Source organism: Ruditapes philippinarum, unplaced genomic scaffold, assembly GCF_026571515.1.
Source record: "Ruditapes philippinarum isolate M1 unplaced genomic scaffold, ASM2657151v2 ctg298_1_1_1_1, whole genome shotgun sequence".
Taxonomy (NCBI): domain Eukaryota; kingdom Metazoa; phylum Mollusca; class Bivalvia; order Venerida; family Veneridae; genus Ruditapes; species Ruditapes philippinarum.
The window spans coordinates 1,360,513-1,384,805 of NW_026853973.1; the positions used below are offsets into that span (position 1 = coordinate 1,360,513).

The window sequence follows — 24,293 nt, forward strand, 5'->3', positions numbered from 1 at the left end:
ATATTTCACTGCCATTTTTCGTTCTTGCTTGTGTGTAGGAGAGGAGCAGTATTTTGAGTATTTACACAAAATTTAACATATTTGTAGTTTTGTATACATTTGCGTCTCTCCTAATGGAATTAAGACATTTGTAAATCAAGCACTGTAAGGTGGCACCGAACAATTAAGAATCTTTTATTCAATTATCCTAAAAATCTAATCATGTGACAGTTATTTTTGAAATTTTTATTGATTGCACTGCTGGTACAATTATTTTTAAGAAATCGGACAAATTCTGGAGTACCCTGCACCTTCACGGAGATGGTCGATTTCAGTATAGTTATGGTGTGATTTTAAGTCGTGCTGGTACACACATATTTAATTTTAGAAGCAACGAATGTAATCTTTTTCAATACATGTAACATACTTTTAATATTGATGAGGGACTGGTTTACTGCTTGTGTAAGAGAATTTGACTTTTTTGTATTGTGTTTATTTAACAATTGCTCATTTAAGGTCCCCTGACCCTAAGGTACGGTGCACAGTGTTGCATTTCAATAGGTAGAACGTTTATAATATATATATTTATTGTTTCTAAATAAAATCAAAACGCTGATAATAAAAGATAGAACACTGATTATATTTATCATGGTTTTTATAAATAGGCAGAACGCTGATAATTTGTATAACTTGTTTCTTTCTAAGAAGACGAAACAGAACTCTGTTTTTATCACCAATTTCTAAAACAGGTAGAACGCTAATGGTTTTTGTTACTTGTGTGTTAATACTAGATAAAACGCAGATGGTATTTATTATTTCCTTCTAAATAGAAAGAAGGCGGTTAGTTACATTGTGTTTGTCCTTATATACCTTTGCAGACTCCTCCAGGATATTCAGGAGTTTCAACAGGAATCGTTCCCAACACATTCTGTATAAAGAAGAATGATTTATCCTTTATTGCCAGACATAAATATATTGGGACAGGAAGAAATACAAATATTTTTGTAACACTTATGCGTGTATTATGTAAGTATTTCCAATTTTTCAATCACCAACTGTCAATCCAATCAAACAACAAATAGTCTTACATAAGTGAATCATACGTTTAAAGGGAAAATGGTCGCATAAAATGGGGTCATCTTGACCTTGTTAATCTTGTTTATCATATTAAATATTTTAAAGATAACATTGCTAGCAAGGATTTAGCTGCAAAACATTAAGCATGTTTTCTGTTTCAAAACATTTTTGTGCATCACTTTTCACATATTTGATATGATATATAAAACGTTTTTCGAAAAATAAAATAAAGGTTTATAAATCAAAACAAGTGCAACATGGATTTTGATTTCAACAAATTCTTATCAAATACGCTCCTATTCCGAAAACTAGACAGGAATTAGGAATTCTAAGTGCATTTCGTTTCTAGAAAAATTACTTTCAGTTTTAAGCCGCCTCCGTGGTCGAGGGGTTAGAGTCGATGACTTCTAATCCAGTTACCTCTCTGGCGTGGGTTCGATCCCCGGGAGATGCTTTGGTAGTTTAGCGCGGAGGAAGGTAGTCTAGTACTGGTGTAACTCTCCAGGAACGATGGTTAGGAAACTACCCGCCTATATGACTGAACTACTGTTGGGAAAAGGCGTAAAATGAAACAAACAAACAAACAAACTTTCAGTTTTATAATTGGTTTAATTAAAGAACATCTATTCCATTGCAGTCAAGAAAAGATAATGCTTATAAGTGAATGAGGGGCATATTTTAATAAGTGGCAGTGTGTTTTTATAAATAAGTCATAGTTGAGCTCTTCAAAATGTTCACCTTGGACACCTACACATACTACCAATTCAAAATCCATTCTAAAAAGCATTTTTCAACTCTTCTTTTGGTCTACTTTGTATACACTGGTAGGGACTGGATCAGACAGCACTACGGGTTTTTAATCGGCGGCAGCGAAGACACGGATCGCTGTTCCATCACTGTCACAGTATAGACCGCACTCTTTTAACGTTCCTGATACTTAAAGCAACAACTTGGTGATCGTTGTTTTCACCTACCCACATTTTGTTACAAAGTTAATTTTGTTGTCGAACACAAAAAAGCAAAGTTCCATCCCCTGTGACAATTTCTCTCAGGTGTCTAGGGTCTCGATCTTTGAACCTAGTCAATATGGTAGAGGCTTTTTCAACCCGCATCTTTTACTAGTCAAAAGTTAGCCAATGCGGGATTTAAGGCCGCACACTTTCCTTAACTTTACTTTTTCTTTCAAGATGGAAAACATATATGACGCATATGTCTCGATATGTCACCAATCTCTTGAATCTGCATCAACAAAAGCTTTACACGTACAGATTCAATCAAACCGAGTCTGCAAATTTCATGTAATTATGCGTTTTCTAATGATTCCGAGGGATCACGAGGTAGCGGAAATTGGGCGCCTAGGGAGGGGATCATCCTTAACGCTAGTTCTACCTTCCATTAACAGCGTTAAATACTTGTCATTACAAATTACATTATAAATTATAAAATATCACCGATACACCATGTTCGTCGTTACCAATTCTTCAAAATATTGAAATTGAAACTTTTCAGTATACATCAAACAAACTTCTAAATAAATAAACTTACAGTATTTTAAAAATGTCAAAGACAATAATTGTAAATAATATCTTTCCGTTTTGTCTAGAAAATGTCCGCTTCACTGGCGTTTAATTTTGCAAGACGTCATAATTGCTACTTTAAATAGCTTTGATATATTTTTTCTTCCTTATACTAAAATCATTGAAATCTTCCTGGGTATAAATACGAAGGTGCGTTATTTTTTGGTAACAGGAAGAAAATGACAGTCTGTTCATTTGATCATGACTGAGATGGAAATCATAATTATCCTGTCGATAAAGATTTTGCAAGCAATCTTGTGTACCTCTCTTATTTTTTAGTGCTAACACTTAGTATTTATTTCCAAAGAAAATATTTCTTAGGGACCTTAAACGTTTGATAACAGTATAATCACTAGAACTGAAATACTTTGGAATTAATTGTAATTCCTGTAACTGTGACATTTTTCGTTCATGTGTTTAAAATACTAGAGTAGCTCTATTCAAAACGATATCCAGTATTTTCGAAACAATTTACAAAGGCTTTTGATACACTATCTCATAAATCTAAGTATTACGAGTACCACCCACCTAATCTCCAGAGCATACATACGAAAAAGAAGATCAACAAGGAATGGTAGCATTCAATGAACGCAACACCCACATGACCAAGCAACATATGGCCACAGCTAACTTATCAATGAACACTTTTATTTCAGGCTTTCAAGTGGAAAATGAAAAGACAAAAGAAAAGAAAAACAGAAAGAAAAAAGAGATAAAAGTAGGGTTAAAAAAGACGAACAGTGCTATAAGACAGGAAAAGTAGGTAACTTATTTATGCAATCAAATGCACCTGATCAATATTTATCCATTGCTTTTTTTGAAACCAGTCACTCGTGTCTTAACAAGATAGTCGGGAAATGAACCTGAACTTTGAACTGGTCCTTCGGGATCATTGATGCTAACACTATAAAGTGTTGAGAATTGAGTACCGCTCAAGCCGGTGCTAGGGGGCGTGAGGGATGTTGCATTTATTCATTATCCCTCATGTACAGACTCAATCAAACCGAGTCTTCGATTCTCTTGTAATTTTGTTGTGATTAATGCTTCCGAGAGATCACTTTGTTTCCACAATTTTATGCTTCACAACAGCAGGTGTCAAGTGCTGTGTGGCAGCTGTAAAAAGATGCCCCGTACTTCACTTCAGTGTTGTTATATTTTCTGGTCCTTCGGGATCATTGATGCCAGCACTATTAAGTGTTGAGAATTGAGGACCGCTCAAGCCGGTGCTAGGGGGCGTAAGGGATGTAGCATTTATTCATTATCCCGCATGTACAGACTCAATCAAACCGAGTCTTCGATTATCTTGTAATTTTGTTGTGATTAATGCTTCCGAGAGATCACTTTGTTTCCACAATTTTATGCTTCACAACAGCAGGTGTCAAGTGCTGTGTGGCAGCTGTAAAAAGTTGCCCCGTACTTCACTTCAGTGTTGTTATATTTTCTGGTCCTTCGGGATCATTGATGCCAGCACTATTAAGTGTTGAGAATTGAGTACCGCTCAAGCCGGTGCTAGGGGGCGTAAGGGATGTAGCATTTATTCATTATCCCGCATGTACAGACTCAATCAAACCGAGTCTGCGATTCTCTTGTAATTTTGTTGTGATTAATGCTTCCGAGAGATCACTTTGTTTCCAGGTTTTTTTTCTTACCTGCCCTTCACTTTTGTCTTGCAAGTATCATAATTTTGTTTGTTTCGTTTAATTTGAAATAAAGTTAGGGTTTAAAAAACAACAACAGTTACTATATAATCAGTTTTAAGTTTATTACACTAGTAATGGCAATAACCCTGCTATGGCAGCTTGAATATGTCGGGGGCTGCGTCCTGTGAACGTTTGACGTCGCCTTGTTGAATCTTTATTCCAGTTTTTTCCTTTTTTTACGCCTTACACCGCTCTCAATTTCTTTTCCACCGGGAAGCTTCAAATATATTTGATAACAATTAAAGTTCAGATCAAAATTTACCCATTACTAGTAAGGCCTTCCAATAATAAAGAAAGTTATCAAGATATCTGCTCAAGCATACAATTCAATAATAATAATAGTAATATTAATGATAGATAGTAATCTTTTCATCAACAAAGTTAACAATCTAATCCGGATAGATAGCAAGTATGTGTGTAAAAAGATAAAAAAAAAAATTTCAGATCTATTTAGCAAAGGACATCGATTTTTTTTTTCTTGTAGAATTTTAATTATATGCACTAGACATACCATACAAATTACTTACTGATAAAGTTGACGCCTAATTGTCCTAATAATATGGCTTTTGAAAGGCCAGTGCTTTCAAGTGCTTTGATCCGAGTTAAGAGGAAACAAAATCGTTTTCTCTGGAATGAAATTTTGTGTGTGGTGTGATTTGTGGATGTTTTTCTTTTGTTCGTTGACTTGGTAATAAAAAAGTTAAATTAACGTTGTTTTTTTTCCTGAACGGGTGGTCATATAAATCAAAAAGTGATATTTGAAAATAGGACCCATCACAACGGTCTTGAATAAAAGAAATTTTCTTAGCCTATTTATCTTCAATATTTTAACCATTACAAAATAAATACATTTAACATTTATTCATTACACAAAGCACTCTTCAATTTTAATATAGAATATTTGTGCAAGTTTCAAACTCGTTTGAAACTACGTTTAGCTAAATTCATCATTGTAACGGAGTACAAAACATGATTACAAGAATATAATGCTTTAAATATATTGTAATTGCTTTTGAATGATTTAATTAACAAGAACATATGTGCACAACAAGAAATTTAACAAACAAACCCATAATTTGCTCTTAAATTTATGCATTGATGGTTTGTGTCACTTTTGCACTTTCGTTGCTGCCGACACACAAAAAATTCTCCGTTTCGCTTTTTAGTCCTCCCGAAACTCGTCACGTGACCGTTGTTTACATTCAGATTTGCAAACTGAAATGTGTTTAAACGCTTTTCGCACGAAATTGGAGATAACATATGTTTCAAACGAATTGCCAAGCCAAAGAAGACATATCAATGTATCACTGATTCTGTATTAATGTCTTTAACACGCAGGTAACAAAAAATTATCGGTGTGTGAAATTTTACTTTTTTTGTGACATTCGACCGTACCTCAGTGGAGTACCTTTAATCTAGATTCATTTTAATATCCGACGGGCATTTAATAACCCACAAATTTTGCAATAATCAATCACAATGCAACTCGGTCATGTCTACAACTTGTATACATGTACTAAACAACTTGTATTTAAACGACCTGCTGAAATTTTATTGCACGATTAAGTCGTGCAAAAATAAACTGTTGGTTAGAAAAATCAATAATCTTCCAACAGGTTTCATACATTTACTTCCACGAGCAAATACTGGTGAATTCGAGTGGTTGCCACTCATCTAAATATGCCCCTCGTATATCATGTATTTAGTTTAACGTACAGTTTTTTAATATGAATATGTAATTGCAGACATAATTATTGTTTTGGTCAATGTTTGCAAATCTCTTTTGATACCGGGTTCTTTATCAAAAGTTGCAATGCTGAACGATATGTACATATGCTACCAAATAAAGAAACAAATACACAAAGGTGAAGAATCTTAATATTACAACAGAGAACAAGAATTTGAAGATTTATCATAATATTCAGCAGTTTGGGCACAAACTTACACGCAAAACCCTAAATAAAGTGTGAAGGCGACGCTGCAACCGACACCGAGGTTCCTTATAGTCTAGCTTAAATGTATTAAATTATAATAAAATAATAATAAATTAACACGTTTACTGAAATTCAGAGCTAGTTTCAAATCGATGTTGAATTTTTATTTGTATGAGCATTCTTTTTATATTATCAAGGAATGGAAATAAAAAATCAGCTGCGTCGCATCCAAAGTGTAGATATAAAATACACTCTTACCTCATTGTATAGAATTCCAACTGGCAACAAAATAGTCTGCCCACATTTAAGTATTCCGCTTATGTTAGACGCCTCATTTTTGAGACTTTGGACACTTTCACTGGCCTTTCCAAGAATGTTCCCTATAACGTATTTTGTGTATTTCATCCGTGAAGGGTCCTTTTGCTTCGCACACGACTCAAAGTCATTATGGTTGGCAGGATCTGCATAAGTGTTTGTGCATGATTTTTTTTCTGCAACAATATTTACTGCGTTTTATTGCTGGAGAACGGGTTATGAACATTGTTCTAGGAAACTGCTAACAGTAATGAACGCGGTTTATAAATGCGAACAATACATCCTATATTGTAACATACATTTGCAAGTGAAATACTGAAATATTTTTAATGATTTTCTTTGCATAAACATCTTAAAATATAACATGTTGGGGCGTGGACGGTAGTTTGCACTTGACAGTACCGTCCATAACAGGCTCAATCAAACCGGGCCTGCAACATGTTCAATTTTACCGTGATGGGCTTTCTTACGGTATTCTTATTTTCTCTATTTTAAGTTTAATTTGTAGGCTTTGATAATATGTGTGACTCATTCCAATATAAAAACATTTGTTTGGATAAATTACTGTCTAACTCATTTCATCAATAACTGGTGTTAATCAAAATAGGTAATCAAGATAACATATTCCCAAAAGAACATCTTAAACGACAAAATTGTAAAATGTTGCAGACTTGGTATCATTCAGCCTGATCACTGGAAAGCGCAAGTTACCGTCAATACACCTAAAATCGACTTAAGTAGAACCTTTAAACATGACAATGGTGACATGTTTAATTTAGAATCATTTGTATATGTGTTCATACAGGGGAAATGATGGTCAATATGACACTTCAGTTCCATTCCTAGGAAAGCGGCGTAAGGTCCCCAAGTAATAGAAAACGTGTGTGTGTCCTGAACGAAAATATCAATGAGCGAAACTAAACAAAATGGAATTTTGAAAAGAAAATGAGAGGTAAGAAGCCTGCATATTGCATACAAGACGTCAAAAGACAAATTAAAAAATAAAAAAAAACATCCACCATATCCTAAGGGTGATCATACGATATGCAAGAAGGAAAACTCGAACCAGCCAAGTTTGAAAAAGGTCAAATAGAAGGAAACTAAAAATACCATAAATAAGGACATACAACAATTAAGTTGTGCTAAACGATCTTCAAGGATCGAAAATATAACATCTTTGATTAATTATACGTGGCGACTTTTTTACAGCCTCCACACGGCACTAATATGGAAATAAAGTTTATAAAGTTTTAATTCAGACAGAAATAGAAAATAAAAAGATAACGTATTTTGTGAATAACTATGCTTATGCAAATTTTTATATGGTTTACCTGATACAATTTGAAATTGCGTGGTTGAGTAACTTTCCGGACAAGCAACCTTAAAGGATTGCCAGGCATTTTGTACTGATGGAACTACAGTCATACTTAGCATTGATGTTTCATCCTCTGTGGCGTATGTTAGTCCAGATATCTGAATTACCTAAAAATACAAACAAATATTACTTAGTACTTACTCAATTTTTTCAAAAGTTGATAATTACACTAATGATTAATTTTGAGCAGCAACAATCCGATGATGATATTTATAAGAAGAAGGAGATGTGAATAAAAATTATATGTTTGATAATAATAATAATAATAATAATAATAATAATAATAATAATATTAATAATAATAATAATAACGATAAATACTTAAAAAGACAAAATGAGAGGAAAGGAATAGGAACTATAAATTCAAGCAGTCATATTTCGATAAAAACACGAATGAACTGTACCTGTATTGGGTGCGAAGCCTGTATGTGACTTCTCGTCCCCTTGCTAAGCCGTCGTGTCACGGTCTGATATCTCTCTGTCATGTTGAAGGACGGGAAGCCACTCATGGTAACCATCGTGCTTGTATAGTGACTCACTATCTTCAAAATATCACCATATCCATTAGAGCCTAAGGTTTGGACTACAAACTCCGTCCCCCAGTGTGAAGAAGGCACAAGTTGTTCCATTGTATGAGCAACAATACCGCCATTAGTTACATTTCTTGAGCCAACAAATACAGCAATAGGCTTAAAACTAAAAATAACTGTTCCGGTTAGATCGTATGTGGTTTCAAGCTGTAAGGCTTCAAATTTGTTCATCGTAAAGCCTTTGTCCCTATGTGAGCGGAAATACGAAGATTTATTACAAATTGCTATTTCTTCGACTTTTTCTGGAATGTCGACAAAAACTTCTGTGTTGTTTTCTACCGCAGCTATAGCAATCTGACAATACCCACCTACCGCACAAAATGTAGCGACGACGAATTCGTACACAGTTTTATTGAGTTGGTTTGGTCCATTCATTTGTTGTATTGGAATTGCTAATAAGCCCTCTGAGTAGTCATCCCTCTTGGAGAAAACTTGTAACACAAACTTGCCGTCATCTGAATGAACTTCAAGAGACTTATTGCTTAATTCAGATCCATTCATAGCCATTTCGTGCTCAAGTGTTCGGATTTTTATTTCATTAGCTTCCACTGTCAATGTCTCAACTGTTCCGTGAATGTCTGTCGAAAGAAAATTGACATGTGTCGCCTATTTTAAAGGACAGATTCGTTTAAATGTTAGACTTTTTACTTTGTGTTAAAAAGAGGGTTAATATGTACCTTTTGTTAATTGTAATTTGCAAAGAAATACAAGGGAGCCTCTTAGCTGATATAACTAAGTCAGATTTTTCTCTCACATATATCTCTTCAGTAACCTGTATAACTATTTATAATAATATTCTGATAGCTCAAAAAAATTGAAAATGATTCTAGAACTATGGGGACAGAATAATATTTCTTGCTTATTTAAAAAGAAGTTACAAAGAATCATTCGGATTGTGAACATTGATATACTCGTATTCTTTAATATAATCACGGATATAAATACAACATTTATTAAAATAAACGCACAATTATTTTCTTATATAACTAGATTTTTTGCTTAATAAAATATTTGTTTCATACAAAGAAAAATATATAAAGTGATTCATGCAATGGTTATAAATACAACATTTATCAAAACTATGTAGATGTCCACTTGACAATTCTATATGCCAAATATCTTAGGTCTTGGCATTGTAATTTCACAAAAGAAAACTTTAATGTATTTTCCTATACACATCTAATTAAACTAAGTGACCCCAAGGACAAGACCAATTGTGACACGTGGGACATGACCTATACTACGAGCAAAATGTTTAAGCTCTGGGCATTGTAGTTTAAGAGAAAATTTTGAGATCTTTCTTTCTTTACAAGTCTATGTAAAATAAATGGCCCCTGGGCAAAAACTTACATAACATTTATCAAAATAAACGAACATTTGTTTCCTTATATAATTATATTTTTTTATTTGCTTCATACAAAGGAAAATATAAAATATCAAGTTGAAGAACACTGACAAAACGATTCATGCGATGGTAATAATGATGATTGAAATAAATAGTAAAACAATATTTGATTGGCAGACGTAAGAGTTTCAAATAGATGATTTAATAGGATAAAGTGCTGCAAAACCAAATACTTACTATTTATTTGTACAGATATCTGTCTTAATTCTTCATTAGCAATGATAAGTTGATATTCAAGGTTATCGGCATTGCTTGGTAGGTCTTGCCCTAGCAGGGCAATAATATACGTTGTTGCATTTCCATCTACAAAATTAATAAATCTTCTATCAAATTATATACATAATTGGAGATTCAGTGCTATTCATTAAATAATTTTTCTAACTCCACTGTTCATTGTCTTGCAAACATACTGTCACTTAAAAAAATTGTATTCCGTTCTTACAAAGTATTAACTTATTCTATCATTTCAAGAAAATAATCAATACAAATTGTGCAAAATACTAACGTCAACGTCACAATGTCACGCAACAAAAGCAATCAATCAAATTAACCCTTTGAGTCAGTATCACCGTCCAACTCACTATATGTATTTCTTCTTTTGGAGGAGGCCCCGTTAGAGACACAACACGTTCAGACTTTGTTATACGGTTTTCTGATGGTTTCATGCGCACACTAAATCAAATTTCATATAATTTTGTTGATTTAATACTTTCTAAGGGATCACCTTTTTGCAGATATCCAAACAATCTGGCAATTTGCAAATGTAGGACACATTACCTATTGCACCTGATTTTAAAGTAAGACTTATTTGAAGTTTATTATTAATGGCAATGACTTAAATAAACATATGATGTGAATAAAGGTATGCTGTTTGTCTCCCTATAAGAGTCGAACACTATGTTTTAGATCACGTCTTTTGTATGAGCTACATTGTCAAAGGTATATACATAATTCCCACATTGCTCACGTTTTTATAATCAACGATATTAATTGTATGCATGACTAAAATGATGTACAAATTCAACCAGCATGTATTTTAGATATTTTAAGTGCACATTAAAAAATGAAATCATTGTAACACATCTCATTTTAAATTTGAAAAAAAAACTATTTTTTAGATGATCAATAGTTTATATATCAATGAATAAATTATTTGTTATTTAAGATATAATTAATTCATTTTGGTGCAATACTTACCTGCAACAATTTGAGTGACAAAGCAGAAAAGCATGCCGGTGAAAGAGAACACCTACAAAAAACAAATATAATAAGAGACAAAAGTAAAATGAGTATTTTCATCATGGCAGCTTTCAAAAGAAAACCGTTTCATGGCAGCTTTCAAATGAAAACCTTTTTATAGCTCGAAATGCTATGTAATTCATTTGCATCTTAATAACTATTTCTATAAAATGAAAAACAAAATCGGCAAAGCGTTTCTTATTCTATATTTACATGTTTAAAAAATCATTTCCACTATAAATGCAAAATTCATACATTTTATAATATAGGTTTACACATATCAGACATTTGAATCCATACAGTTTTTAGGTAGCGGTGCCATGACATCATTTTGACATTAACGAGAATCTAAGAAATTTTCTTACGAGATAAAGGCTATAAAAATATCACCACTCTTTCGTCTTTAAGCAATAGCTGGAGCACGCACAGTTTCGGGTCCATTCGAAATCCAATCAATGTCTGTTTATATTTGGTATACATAACTATTTTAATAGAAATTCCTTTTAACTTTTGATACACGCCCGTGACATTTGCAAACGGTACATAACTATTCACATCGTCATTCTCTGTATTATTTTTTTTATCATTTTTGGTCATATTTGATTAAAAGAGACATATATAACATTTTGTGTTATTCATTTTTTCTCGAGCGTCAAATTACATATTTTTTACTTAACATTATCTTTGAAATTGGTTTAGTATATCATGCGTGCTGACAGAGCAAGTATTGTTGTATGATGTCAAAATTTTGAAAGAATGACACCAAATACACCGACAACGAATCACGAAATCTGCTAGCTGTTAGTTGGCTGAATATAGAAAATAATTACACATTTTGTCGACAAAATTGTCAAAATTTTTGACGTGCGCCGGTTGGCCTAATTTCGAAATTCTAAAAAGAAATATAGATGCAAATAGTGCGTTATGAAATTTATCGCGCATGTGATAATCACTCTAAGGTAAAAGTCGTTGCGATAATATTACACATAGTGCGATTGTAGACGCGATTTTAGACCCAAGAGGTTTCGCCCTTTTCATCACTATATTCATTTGAAAGACACTGATCACTATTCTTATTTGAATGACACTGCTGAAACTAAACAGTACAAATTCATTTAGAAAAAAGCATACATCATGTATTCCTAGGAACAATGTAAATTTTCAAAAACTATCATTCAATATTATTGTCTTCGACACAAGCAGTCATATTTGTTTTATAATCACGTGTCTTTGCATCCATCGGAAGGAGGAAAACGCGCATACAAATGTTAAAACGTTTACGCTTAAAGTGAGTATGCGAATCAAAATCAACGCGCACGTCAAATTTAGTAAATCTATGTGATAAAGATACAAGAAAAGCATTGATGCAAAGCATCAAAGGGCGTCCAAGCAAGAAATGCAGCCAGTGAAGATGGACTAGTAGACATATGATGACAAGATATTCTTATAAACTTTTCAGTGATTAATTGGTTTTTACCAGAATTGTATATCACTTATGAATAAGCTGACGAAAGACATTGTTCATTATGAACTTTGGTAGGCATGCTAGAGATTAGAATATAACTTGTTTGTTTTTTTCCACAGGAACTTTAAATTTTATCAATATTAACGATAATATCCAAAATAAACAGTGCAATGATAATCAGAATATACATTCTATATGGTATAAGTTTATTTATACTATATAGGGGGTATTTTTGGATATAAACATTAATAGTGTTGATTTGATAGAATTTCAAGTTCTTGGAACATACAAAATAGTAGTCAAAATCAATAGTTCTTTTACATTTTTGAAATAATAAAATACATATATAATATTATATGATAATTGTTATTTTTTATGGTCATAAATGTAATATCGTGATTATTAATAGAAACGGATATATACAATCATTTTTAATCCATTTGCGTAAGACATGATCAACACCACACTTGTGTGTTGTCCCTTATTATGTTATCGCTATTAGCGAAGACCCCATCTTAAGGTATCTGTTCACACTTAGTAACAATATGACACTAGTTATATTACCATGTTGAGCATAATTGTTTTATTATACAATAATTGTAATATTTATTTCAATATTTATTTTTTACATATTTTATGAATATTGTTCTCTTTTTCTTTCTTTTTTGTGTTTGATGTGCTATTTTAACACTGAGTTTTTACGTTTACTACTTTTTTTTAATTAAAATTGTAAAATAAATTTTAAGAATTCAATTGTCATATTGACCGACGATCATTATAAGTCAAAAATTAAGTTGAAAAAGTCGGTAAATTATGGTTAATCCTTCAATATTTTATATTTTTATTCTTAAACCATGTACATGCACACTTGTATTTTTCTTTATCATTTTTTAAATAATCAATCAATTGAATAAAATTTCATTTGTAACTTAAAATAATTCCTCCGCATCTTTATTAAACACGAATAACAAATAAAATAAAAGTTGATGGTGTCATATATAGCATAAAATGTAACTGTTTACTCAATTATTGTACATATTTATTGTTTTTATCTCATATAAATAAACTGAAACATGCTATTGTTGTTGGTGTTTTTTTCCGAATGGTATGTTTATGTATAATAAAGATTAATTTTGAAAGTTGATTTGTGTTTATTAATTATTGTAACCAAACTAAGTGACAAACATTCATTTTGAAAAATAAAACTTTATTTATTTGTAACGATATCAAACATAAACTCCAAAACCGGGAGAGACCGGACATTAAACGCCGGTTTCTAGTAAATCCCGGTCAAAATAGACCGGGAGAGACCGGGAATTACCGATAGGAGACCGGCTAATAGTACATCCCTCTTTAAAAAGATTTTCAGACTAGGTCATCATTCTATTTACAGCTTACGGATACATGTTCAACAATAACAAACCATAATAACCCACTGTGTACTACAAAATGATTAATAAAAAAACCGAAAGGCGCGATTAATTGACGGAAAAGATTATTTCATTTGAATATGTTTGCATTGCGAAATTCTCCAGTTGCTATTCATTGTTCAAACCCTCATACCAATCGGAATGATTGGCTATTATGACCGACGAAAAGGCCCGAGAAGTTGCTGATATCGCCACATCAAAAAGAAATGATATTTTAAGGAGTGAAAAAAATCGATAAGGACGAAAATTATTCTCAAAATAGTTTTTAGTTGACGGGTCTTTAAATCGATTCAACTTTATAAGAGAAATCAGAATGTAGTTCGCTGAGTTCCGTTTAAATGAGTATGGACTATATACTGTTTCTTGATATCTTTTATTAATCAACTATGACATCTAGAATGATGGAGATCTGAAACATATACATACGAAAGGGTAAGTGATGGAATGAAACAGTAATCATTGATGTATATTCAGCTTATGCATTAATACAGATTAGACGTTAATAAGATGGAGACAATGCTACTTACAACGTAAATAAGATGAAACACTACGCATATGTCTTATGATTATTGACCAATTTTGTATTACAAATGGTGTAAGTAAGAAAAGGGGAGCTAACTATATGATGTCCAAATAATACACCAGAGTAAAAGGGAAGTAACTAATAGCGTATATTCCTCTATCCCCTCCTGAGTCATTGGTGAATCCCTGCGAACAATGGCTGTTAAAATATAAGTTCTTCTGAATGCAGCTAATCTGCCATTGATTATAAATGTTCTTTACCCTAGTAACCAGTGATCAATATATAGAACAAATTTAATTGCCGCTTGCAACTTACTGAGTTTTCAACAAATAAATGAAATCAACATTGTAGACTGTATTTAGGTAAAAATCAAGCACTTCAATAATCACTCTCTTATTTTGATTTATGCCAAGGTAAACACAGAAATTTTAATGAACACTTATGGTGGGTCGGCCTTCTCAGGGTTAGACTGCCCCCCAGCCGGGGGATTATTTTGCCCCATTATCAACTGCACATAATCCTGTAACCATCCTGGTTTCACACTTGGTCTCTTGGAACGTCGTAGAGTCATAGTAGTGGTTGGTACGGCTGGTTGAACTGGTTGTTCTTGAAAGGTTGATGCAGGCGTATGTGTAGGTAATGTGGGTATGACATCTGAAGTAGAAGGGACCGGTTTGCAATCTGGGCTATTACACATAGTGTCTGGGGAATCGACAGGCGTGTAACTTGTAAGTTCACTACGGTGAACTGGTGAGGTATCCCTTCTAGTGGTTCTCATGTCTGTGTCTAAATTATCGGAAGTGGTTCCGGGTATCAACCGTGTCTGCATGAGAGTTGTCTGAGATAAAGGTGTTTTTGACAAACTCTGTAAATCAGTCGCAATAGTTCGACGTGCTGGGGGTTTGTACACGGGTGTGTAACGACGGAGGAACTTCCTGTTGCGTAGCGTCATTCGCCCAGAACCATCAGTTCGTACGGCATATTGGTCAAATTGATGGACTTCAATGATCTGACCTGTTTTATCCCACTTTAGAGGGTGGCCACCAGTCTGGTTTTGAATTATTACGTAGTCACCAACTTTGAGTGGTGGTAGTCGTTTGGTATGTTCACTGAGGCGTTCCCCCATATTTATATGTCTATTTCTGAGGGCAGCCTCGCGTAAAAAGTAAAGTGTCACGCCATGTATCATGAGGTAAGTAACGACCCGGAAGAATGGGAATGAAGTCTTTTACAGCACGTCCGAATACACACATAGCAGGAGGAAGTTTTGTATCCCGATCGGGGGTGTTTCCATACTGTAAAATGGCGCGCTGGAAAGCATCAGTGTTAAGTTCGCAATTTGGGCCGGTGTTGTCAGTTATCATGCGCTTAACCGTTTTGACACCAACCTCTGCTCTACAGTTACTGTGTGGGCATGCCACCGAAGACAGTCTGTGGTGTACACCCCGAGTGTTCAAGAAGTCTCGAGTTGCAGTCAAAGTGAACTCTGGGCCCCCATCTGAGGCCAGTTCATCTGGAATTCCAAAAGAAACGAATGTTTTTCGCAAACTGTCAATTAGACCAGTTGAACCATTGGCAAATCTTTCTACGATGGGCCAGTTTGAATACCTGTCCACTATCACAAGGTAATTCACACCCTTGTAATGAAAAAAGTCGACGGATAAACATTGAAACGAATATTGGGCATAAACTAGTGGTGTTGGAGGAGGATTGGGCTGAGAAGGTGCCATACGATTACAATGTGAGCAATTATTCCTTATACTTGTGATGTCAACAGTTATTCCTGGCCAGAAAACAGACTGCTCAGCTCTTGATGTCATTGATGTTACACCTTGGTGAGCCGAATGAAGGGAGGTAAGTATATCCTGTCTCAGGGAATGGGGGATCACCAGTTGGTCTTTGAAGATGGCGACGCCATCAACTGTGGACAAATGGTCTCTAAAAGGGAAGAAATCTTGTAGGGAAGGCGGGAAGTGCGAACGTGTGGCTGGGACACCCGTTTCTATAAGTTCCACAAGTTGGTGCATAGATTCATCACTCGATGTAGCTGTGCGAACTTTGTCCCATGTTACACATTTCAAGTTTTCAATTGAATTAACAGCTGATAAATATAGGTAAGACTCATTGTTTAGGGATACTGATGAGATGTCATCAATGAGTACCATTGGTTCTGCATCTCCGGTCGGGTAGCGAAACGACATCTGGTGCTCGGTTCTTGGCACCTGGCACATATAGCATCTTAAACTTGTATCGAAGCCTCTTTTCCTTCAAGTTGCGAAGACGTGCGTTTGTGATATTTTCTAAAGACCTATCTCCAAATAGTTTCAACAATGGTTTATGATCCACTGCTATCACTAGGTATCACATCCAAGTACAAAGTATCGAGCTTTCTCAAGGGCATCAGCTACAGCTAAAGCTTCACCCTCGACTGGTGCATATCGCGATTCTGTAGCACTAGTGAATCTGCTTCCAACTAAAGTGATTTTCCACCCATCATTACAACAGAACGGTCTAGTTTTGGCACATTCACAGTATTTTTGGAATAACCAGAATCCTATTCCATTTTTAGACCAATCCGTCGCTAGGCAAGTCGGCTTAGTGGGATCAAATATTTGCACACCGTTTTCAATCTCGTTGATAATCACAGATTTTGACTCCTGGAAGAGGTCATCTAAGGTTGAGTCCCACTTAAAAGGTGTACTTGGTTTAAGTAACTGACGGAATGGTAACATAGCGTATATTCCTCTACCGTTAAAGTACGTAAAAATGAAAACGCGTCGAAATTGTTGTCATATAAAACAAACCTAACATGTTTATTAACATAGGTGATTTTAAATCGGAAGGGAAAAACCATTGACTTGTTATATCAAAATATATCATTTTCAATACACGTGCCTGATATGCAAATATTTGTTGACTCAGGTCTGAGGTGAAGTCTACAGTTGATGTTTTGAGTCCGAGCTTTATCAGTTATTGATGTTTTTGCTGCACATTAAAGAATTTAAAAGTAAGAGATTTAATTTAATCATAATCTTTTTTATTTCTTACTTTTTAGTTTAACACCTTTTTTACAATAGTATTTCAATGACAAAGCGGTGGACTGCATTGTTTTCTATTAACCTATTCCCCGTAAATAACTTTCAATTTCTCCATATATCTCACAAGTGTACATACAGTACGGATGATTTTATACAAAATGTGCTATTCAAAGCGTAATGTTGACCGTTTACCTATTCAAAGGTTCATGTTCAATTAAAGTTATCTATAGACATACATACTTACTAACTTATAGGTTTCATATAAAATAAAAATAACAAATAAAAAACTTTTATTCCACTAGCAAACCTGTCTCGAACGCTTTTTTCAGCTAAGATTATTTGAAGAAAAATGAGTGCGCTCGACATTAAAAAATATATTACTACTTCAACCACGTTAACAGTTTAATCAACATTCTACGGCACTTTATAGTTTATTTCGCAAATTCATTCTCGATATCGGCTTGAAAGAATCGTAAGCATAGAATATATAATATATTTGATAAATCATTAGTTATATCTACAAAAAGGTCATTTTAATCAGGACAGAAATTCATGTAAAATCCTTCACGTTATTCTATATGATATTCTCATAACTTGTCCTTATTATTAGTCACAATAATCATTTAGTTCAGACCTTCAAGTAAACCAAATTGACGTTATCTCAGATATTCACTTTTACATAATGTTTTGCTATAATAATAATATTTAACATTGTTGTGTTCAAACTTGATGAAAACTACCCTGAGGACAATGTCTGAAAGAAGATTTATCTAAATTTGACATTGACTCACAAATTGCATTGAAATTGAAGGTCCGTTTATTGTATCTTTACTTTTTCAGTTATAATAGCTGTACATCTGTAGGTAATAAATGGATTGTTTTAACACTTAGACACAACACTCTTTACATTTAAGGTGAAAAAGGTGGATTTTGGCCATAAATTTGTAATTCATTTATGAATAAGACTTATATTTGACAAAAGAACAGTTATAATAACAAAACCAAAATGATGAATAATTCACATGTGACATTCACCTTTAAATGACTTTGACCGTTAAGGTTAAATTATTGCATTTAACTTAAATAGTTATTGCTATTTACTTACGGATTCGATACATACTCGAACAAAGGACTCTTTATGACATTACCTGCTTGTTGATTATTTTAGATATGACATTGACCTTTAAATGACCTTGAACGTCACTGTCAAATTATTGAGATTTGTTTCGGTTGTCGTAACTTTGTTATTTACTTACGAATTTGATTTAGATATTGAATTAAAGAATTATTTTGACAAACCGACATTTAAAAACTGACTTTGACCTGGCATAGGCCGTCATTGCTTAATTCGTCATATCTCTGTTATTTATTTTTTGTATTTGATTCATTCTTCTCTTCTTATTCAAAGTCCACAATTCTGCTGAATTCGAGCGAGGTCCCGCTTGATGGTCTTATTTATTATTGTTTACATTTAATCTTTTAATCGATAAGTCAATCTTTTACACCGGACAATATGCAAATTATCAGAAATCAATCATTCCAAAAGACAAGATAATCGCAACGAAAAATGTCTATTTGTTAGGTCAAACACTTTTACATTTTACATAGAAAAAGAAGAAGAACCTAAAAAACATTGACACCCTTATTTTCATGTTTGTCACAAAAAATTAATTTTGTAAATGACAGAAAATCACGCAGAGAAGTAAACATGACCAATTAAATAGGTAATTTCAGTGTGTTTGGTTGTTTTATAAAATTATGTTACTAGCTTTTTATCCTGTCATAAGAGAAAATTTAAAAGATACATTCACTTTGAAATTCCGCTGTAATTTTTGGTTTTGTATTTTTCTATCGTTTTGATATGGAATTTATTATGTATGCATATTTTTTCATGTTATAATCAAAATTGAACGATCAGTATTTACGGATTTGAATTTCAATAAGCTAAGATTCTATGCGGTCTGTATAGTATAATACCCCATTTACAACATCCGGTAAGGCATGTAACTCTTCTCCGACACTTATCGCATAATGAAAGGGTGTATTTTTTACCTTACTCCCAATAGTGATTACCTCCCTTTGCAGATTGTAATCACTGCCTTCGCAGACGTCACATGATGAAAGTCACATGACGTTAAGTCAAAATTTAAATGTAAATATCGACTGATACATAGAAAATTTAACGTCATTTCTCTTTTAACTTTCGTAACTACGTTATTTATAGTTTATCAGAGAATTATCAAAAGTGTACAAAATAATGAAAAAAAAATTCAAAAGCTAAAAAATAAATTTTTTATCAAAATGTTGATAAATTGTTTGTGATGGCAGAGATCTCTGTACTGATAAGTGGAGATCACTGCGTTAGAGATTGATAATTTACTTCAAAGGCATCAGGAATGGATATAATTCGCTTCTTTAGAAAAAGCAAATTGTACAAGCATAAAGACTGAAATGCAAAATGTAGAAAAACAACAGATGTAAACTTGAATAAAACGTCAAATTCTAAAATCATATTTAATTTTAATTTCAAGGCAAACATTTAAACAGACAAATCTGTAAAATAGGTGTTTTTTTACAAGTTATTATAAAAAGCCCCCGCAAAAGTTGTCTCAAACTTGCACTGACGATGCAAAACTGAAAACTTATGACATCATTTAACATCATTTACATACAAACACGTTCCCTGATAAGCAGAATAATGAATTTCAATGAAATGATCAATTATTTGATTGGTTGTTATTAAGTTGAAGGATCTTAGCATTAGTGTTCCATTTTCATTGACACGCGAATATCTATGTTACAAAGCATAAAGAAAAAATTACTGTGTTATATTTAATGCAAGACAATTCGCTATGCAAGTTTAAGGCAAATGCCTATTACATAAGGTTTTTCTATTAAATGAAATATGTTTATGCTATTTTCACTTAAACAATATATTCTCTCGGAATGGGTCATCATTTTACCTGAATTCCAATCGAAAATAATACTTGTAGATGTCTAAAAGTAACTGCTACATAACAAATATCTTTACATAACTTAATGCTTTTTTTACAACAACAACAAATATCAATAACATTGTTTATTTTCATTTTTAAAAGACGTCACTATTTTGGCACTAGATACATGATTTTTATAGATTTTACCCAGCACTATTTTAGGCAAAACTAAAATAACTTTCTTCATTGGCTTACTTTACTTCAGTGTTGTTATATTTTTGTGGTCCTTCGGGATTATTAATTCCAGTACTTTTAAGTGTTGAAAATTGAGGACCGCTCAAGCCGGTGGTAGGGGTGTGAGGGATATTGATACTTTTTCATTATATCTCATGTACAGACCTCTGTAATTTTCATGTAATATTGTTGTTATCAATGCTTCCGAGGGATCACTCTGGCTCCTTATCTTTGTAAGGAGGCTTTTATAAAATCATGTCCCATTTAGGTTTTTGTAAAGACACCGACCCTGGGACTGGACGGTTTTTATCTAGGAGTATGATATGTATACTTTTTATAAAAGAGAACCTGTACATATAATATTCTTTAATATTCGCCTGAATGTATTTTTATAGCGAGATCAAATACGCTCTACTTTAAATACTATGAGCTCATGTCATCATGGTCTTTAGTTTTGGAATAAAGAAAGACATTTATTTTTATATGAACATATACCTGTATACAAACCTTAGAAGGTTATAAATTATACGACATACACGTAGTTTCATAATATATATCTTATTTCTTGCTGAAATCTCGTTTATACAAAACACTTATTCATTCAGTGCAAAACTTTTTTAGTTTTATTTTTTAATAAATATCTCCATTGTTGAAATATCAAATATGTAAAAATATATATAAAATAAATTTCAAATTAGAAGAATTATAGTTCTTGTTAATCAAAAGGACAATGATAACTTTATAAATGTTAAAATCTACAAACTTATTTTTCGATATGATATGTATAAATAAATAAATAAATAAATAAGAAATAAATGAATGAATGAATGATTGATTGAATGAATGAATGAATAAATAAATAAATAAGTACTCAGATGGCCAGAGATACAGACAAATTGCTTTTTTTTCATTTGTTATTTTTGTAATTGTAATAAGAACCCTTTTCCACTGCCATATGCAAACACTTTGTCCGGCGCCAAACTTTAAGCGATATTTACGGGCCAAAACATTGTCCGGTTCTTATGTAAAGTATGACCAAAATGGATTTTTCTAAAAATTGCCTGAACAGCTATCTTAAAAATAAATGAAACACTTAAAGATTTTGGCAAAATTTGGTGATCGACTTCCTTCTTCATAGATATGGCTAAATGGTGTAGGGATAAAAGCGATCCATAGAACACATACCTGACAAGATTCAAGAAAAATGCTCAAACCGAATCTAAGATTTTATCCACATAAAACCATATTAGTCACTAAAATCTCTGACATATTGAATAACATCAAAGACAATTAACTGTTACTTATTGGTTCCATAGTTTCATAAAACAAAACTGCTACTACGGACAGACGGACGAACAACACCATTTCATTGTAACCTTGAGTCAAAATGTGATATTTATAGCCTCACACCGCGGGTATGGATAAAGGCACCATTTAGGCCCTAGTAGGCTGTCTAAAGTATAAGCGGGCATCTCAAATTTAGTTTCTCAATATCTTTCTCAGTTTTAAATTAAAGTAAAAAAAAAGCTCAGTAAAAAACTTTAAAGCAATATATTGGAAATATATTAGGAACAATTAATTATTTTCTAAATGATAGCTAAAACATACCATCATAAATTCCATAATTATCTTTTAATTTTCTGCTTAAATCTGAGCACCATTTATCCAAATGTCGTACGTTCTGCAATATAAATGCGTCTGATCAGTGCAATTTTGAAAAGAGTGGTATAAAAGAGGAATATAATCTAATGATAAATAATTCATAGTAACATGTTAAAGCAAATGTGCGTTTGATTAGCGATTAGCTATAGTTTACAGGTCCAGGAATTTGCAAATAGTGCAAACAGTGTAATTATGCATTGTTTTTTCTGAATGAGATAACCTGGAACGAACCATTTTGACAAATTACAAAAAAACAAACGAATTAGGTTAAAGTAAGTTTACAAAATAGATTACCGATGGGAAGGAAAGATATTTCATGTACATATGTTTGTTAATTATCAATTCATTTGTAACTCCGCCCGACCACCTGCTCAGCCACGTGGGGACTGGCAGGGGAAATGATTAGTGCCCTTGCGTTTCCTTTTTTTTATTTTTATGCAGTGGTTCCAAAATTTCTCCAAACATATTCGGTAAAAACTCTATATCTGTTTAATTCTGAAAGAGAATACGTCCAAATGCTTGTTTAATAGAAGTATGTCAGTATATTGCCACAAAAGCAAACTGAGGGGAGCGGTGGCCTAGTGGTTAAGGTGTCTGCCTCTCAACCCAGAGATCATGGGTTCGAGCCCTACTCGGGTCAAGACCATGTTTCTTCATATGACACCAGTACTGGTTGGTTCCAGGAAGCGGACTCGAAAGTGATTAATATAAGTTGCAAGAACTTGTTTCGCAATCGAGCTTAAATAAATATGTTTAAACCAAAAGCAAACTGCGCATGCACTTATCATCGCTGAAAGGTTTATCCTACTTAAAATTGCTGCATGATATTTTGTCAAGGAACATTTTATTTTACCATAGACATTCTATGTTACAACTCTTATGGAAATGGACCATAAATCAAGAGGAAATTGACTGATAATTTGTTTTTTTTTTCACTTTAAACTTTCTATTAAGTGTTTTGTGTTTTTCCTAGGGAAACTGACAAATCAATTATTGGTTAGACAGCAATATATTTTAGAATGACTTTTTTGTAATAATACATGTATATATATGCGAATTAAAGTGACATTATGCATATCCAAGGCTTTAAAGTGAGAGAACAGGTAAAAGTCAAAATAATTTTACATTTTGCCACGATTGTTTTCAAATGTTATAATTCACTTTGCATGAATAATAAATAACTCATGTGGGGTAAGGAAATTTATATTAATATATGTCAGAATTAACATGTAATCTTCAAATTATAAAAAGGGTGAGGCAGTATTTTTATATTTTAGACAGGTTTTATTTTATTCAAAATATTTTCCAAAATTTTTGTTTAATCACCATTATAGCAGTCAATCTTTTGAAATATAATAGTCAATTCAGCTCAACTTTACAATGAAAATATGAGCATTATGTCACTTAAATAAAAGACAAACATAGGTTTTCCTTAGCTTGTACTCTTCATTGCTTCAACAGTTGTTGAATTCACCAAGAAAGACGTGCAATTCAAGTATATATACAAATACATTTTCCTTTTTGTTGTAAAAAAATTGTTTAATTGTAACAACGTTAATTACAAGAGTCATACAGTCCCATCCTTATTATTAGATTTGTGTTACTGTTACTATATAAATAATTTATCAACAAATACATCATTACATTTAAATAACTATTTTGTTAAAACATGTCACATCTTATCTCTCAAAGTACAAGAGTGTTTGGAGCTTAATATAACTGTATATTACTTATTAATAGCTTATGGATAATACTATGATATGTTTTGATGATTTCACAGTTAAATTTAATAAAATATCTTTGCACATTCTCCT

General features: G+C 32.8%; 1 protein-coding gene across 1 annotated transcript in view; it reads right to left on the minus strand.

Annotated features, from left to right (window-relative positions):
• LOC132738581 (uncharacterized) overlaps window positions 1–22,533 on the minus strand; it is a 98,681-nt gene extending 76,148 nt beyond the window's left edge. Inside the window, exons 1-7 of the mRNA XM_060726112.1 lie at window positions 22,426–22,533; window positions 11,150–11,201; window positions 10,130–10,255; window positions 8,362–9,125; window positions 7,914–8,064; window positions 6,526–6,758; window positions 850–907 (exon numbers count right to left, since the gene is read on the minus strand). Coding sequence (XP_060582095.1) covers window positions 850–907; window positions 6,526–6,758; window positions 7,914–8,064; window positions 8,362–9,125; window positions 10,130–10,255; window positions 11,150–11,201; window positions 22,426–22,440 — 1,399 coding nt within the window. The 5' untranslated portion in view covers window positions 22,441–22,533. The remainder of the gene's footprint in view (window positions 1–849; window positions 908–6,525; window positions 6,759–7,913; window positions 8,065–8,361; window positions 9,126–10,129; window positions 10,256–11,149; window positions 11,202–22,425) is intronic.
• Window positions 22,534–24,293: the final 1,760 nt, after the last annotated feature.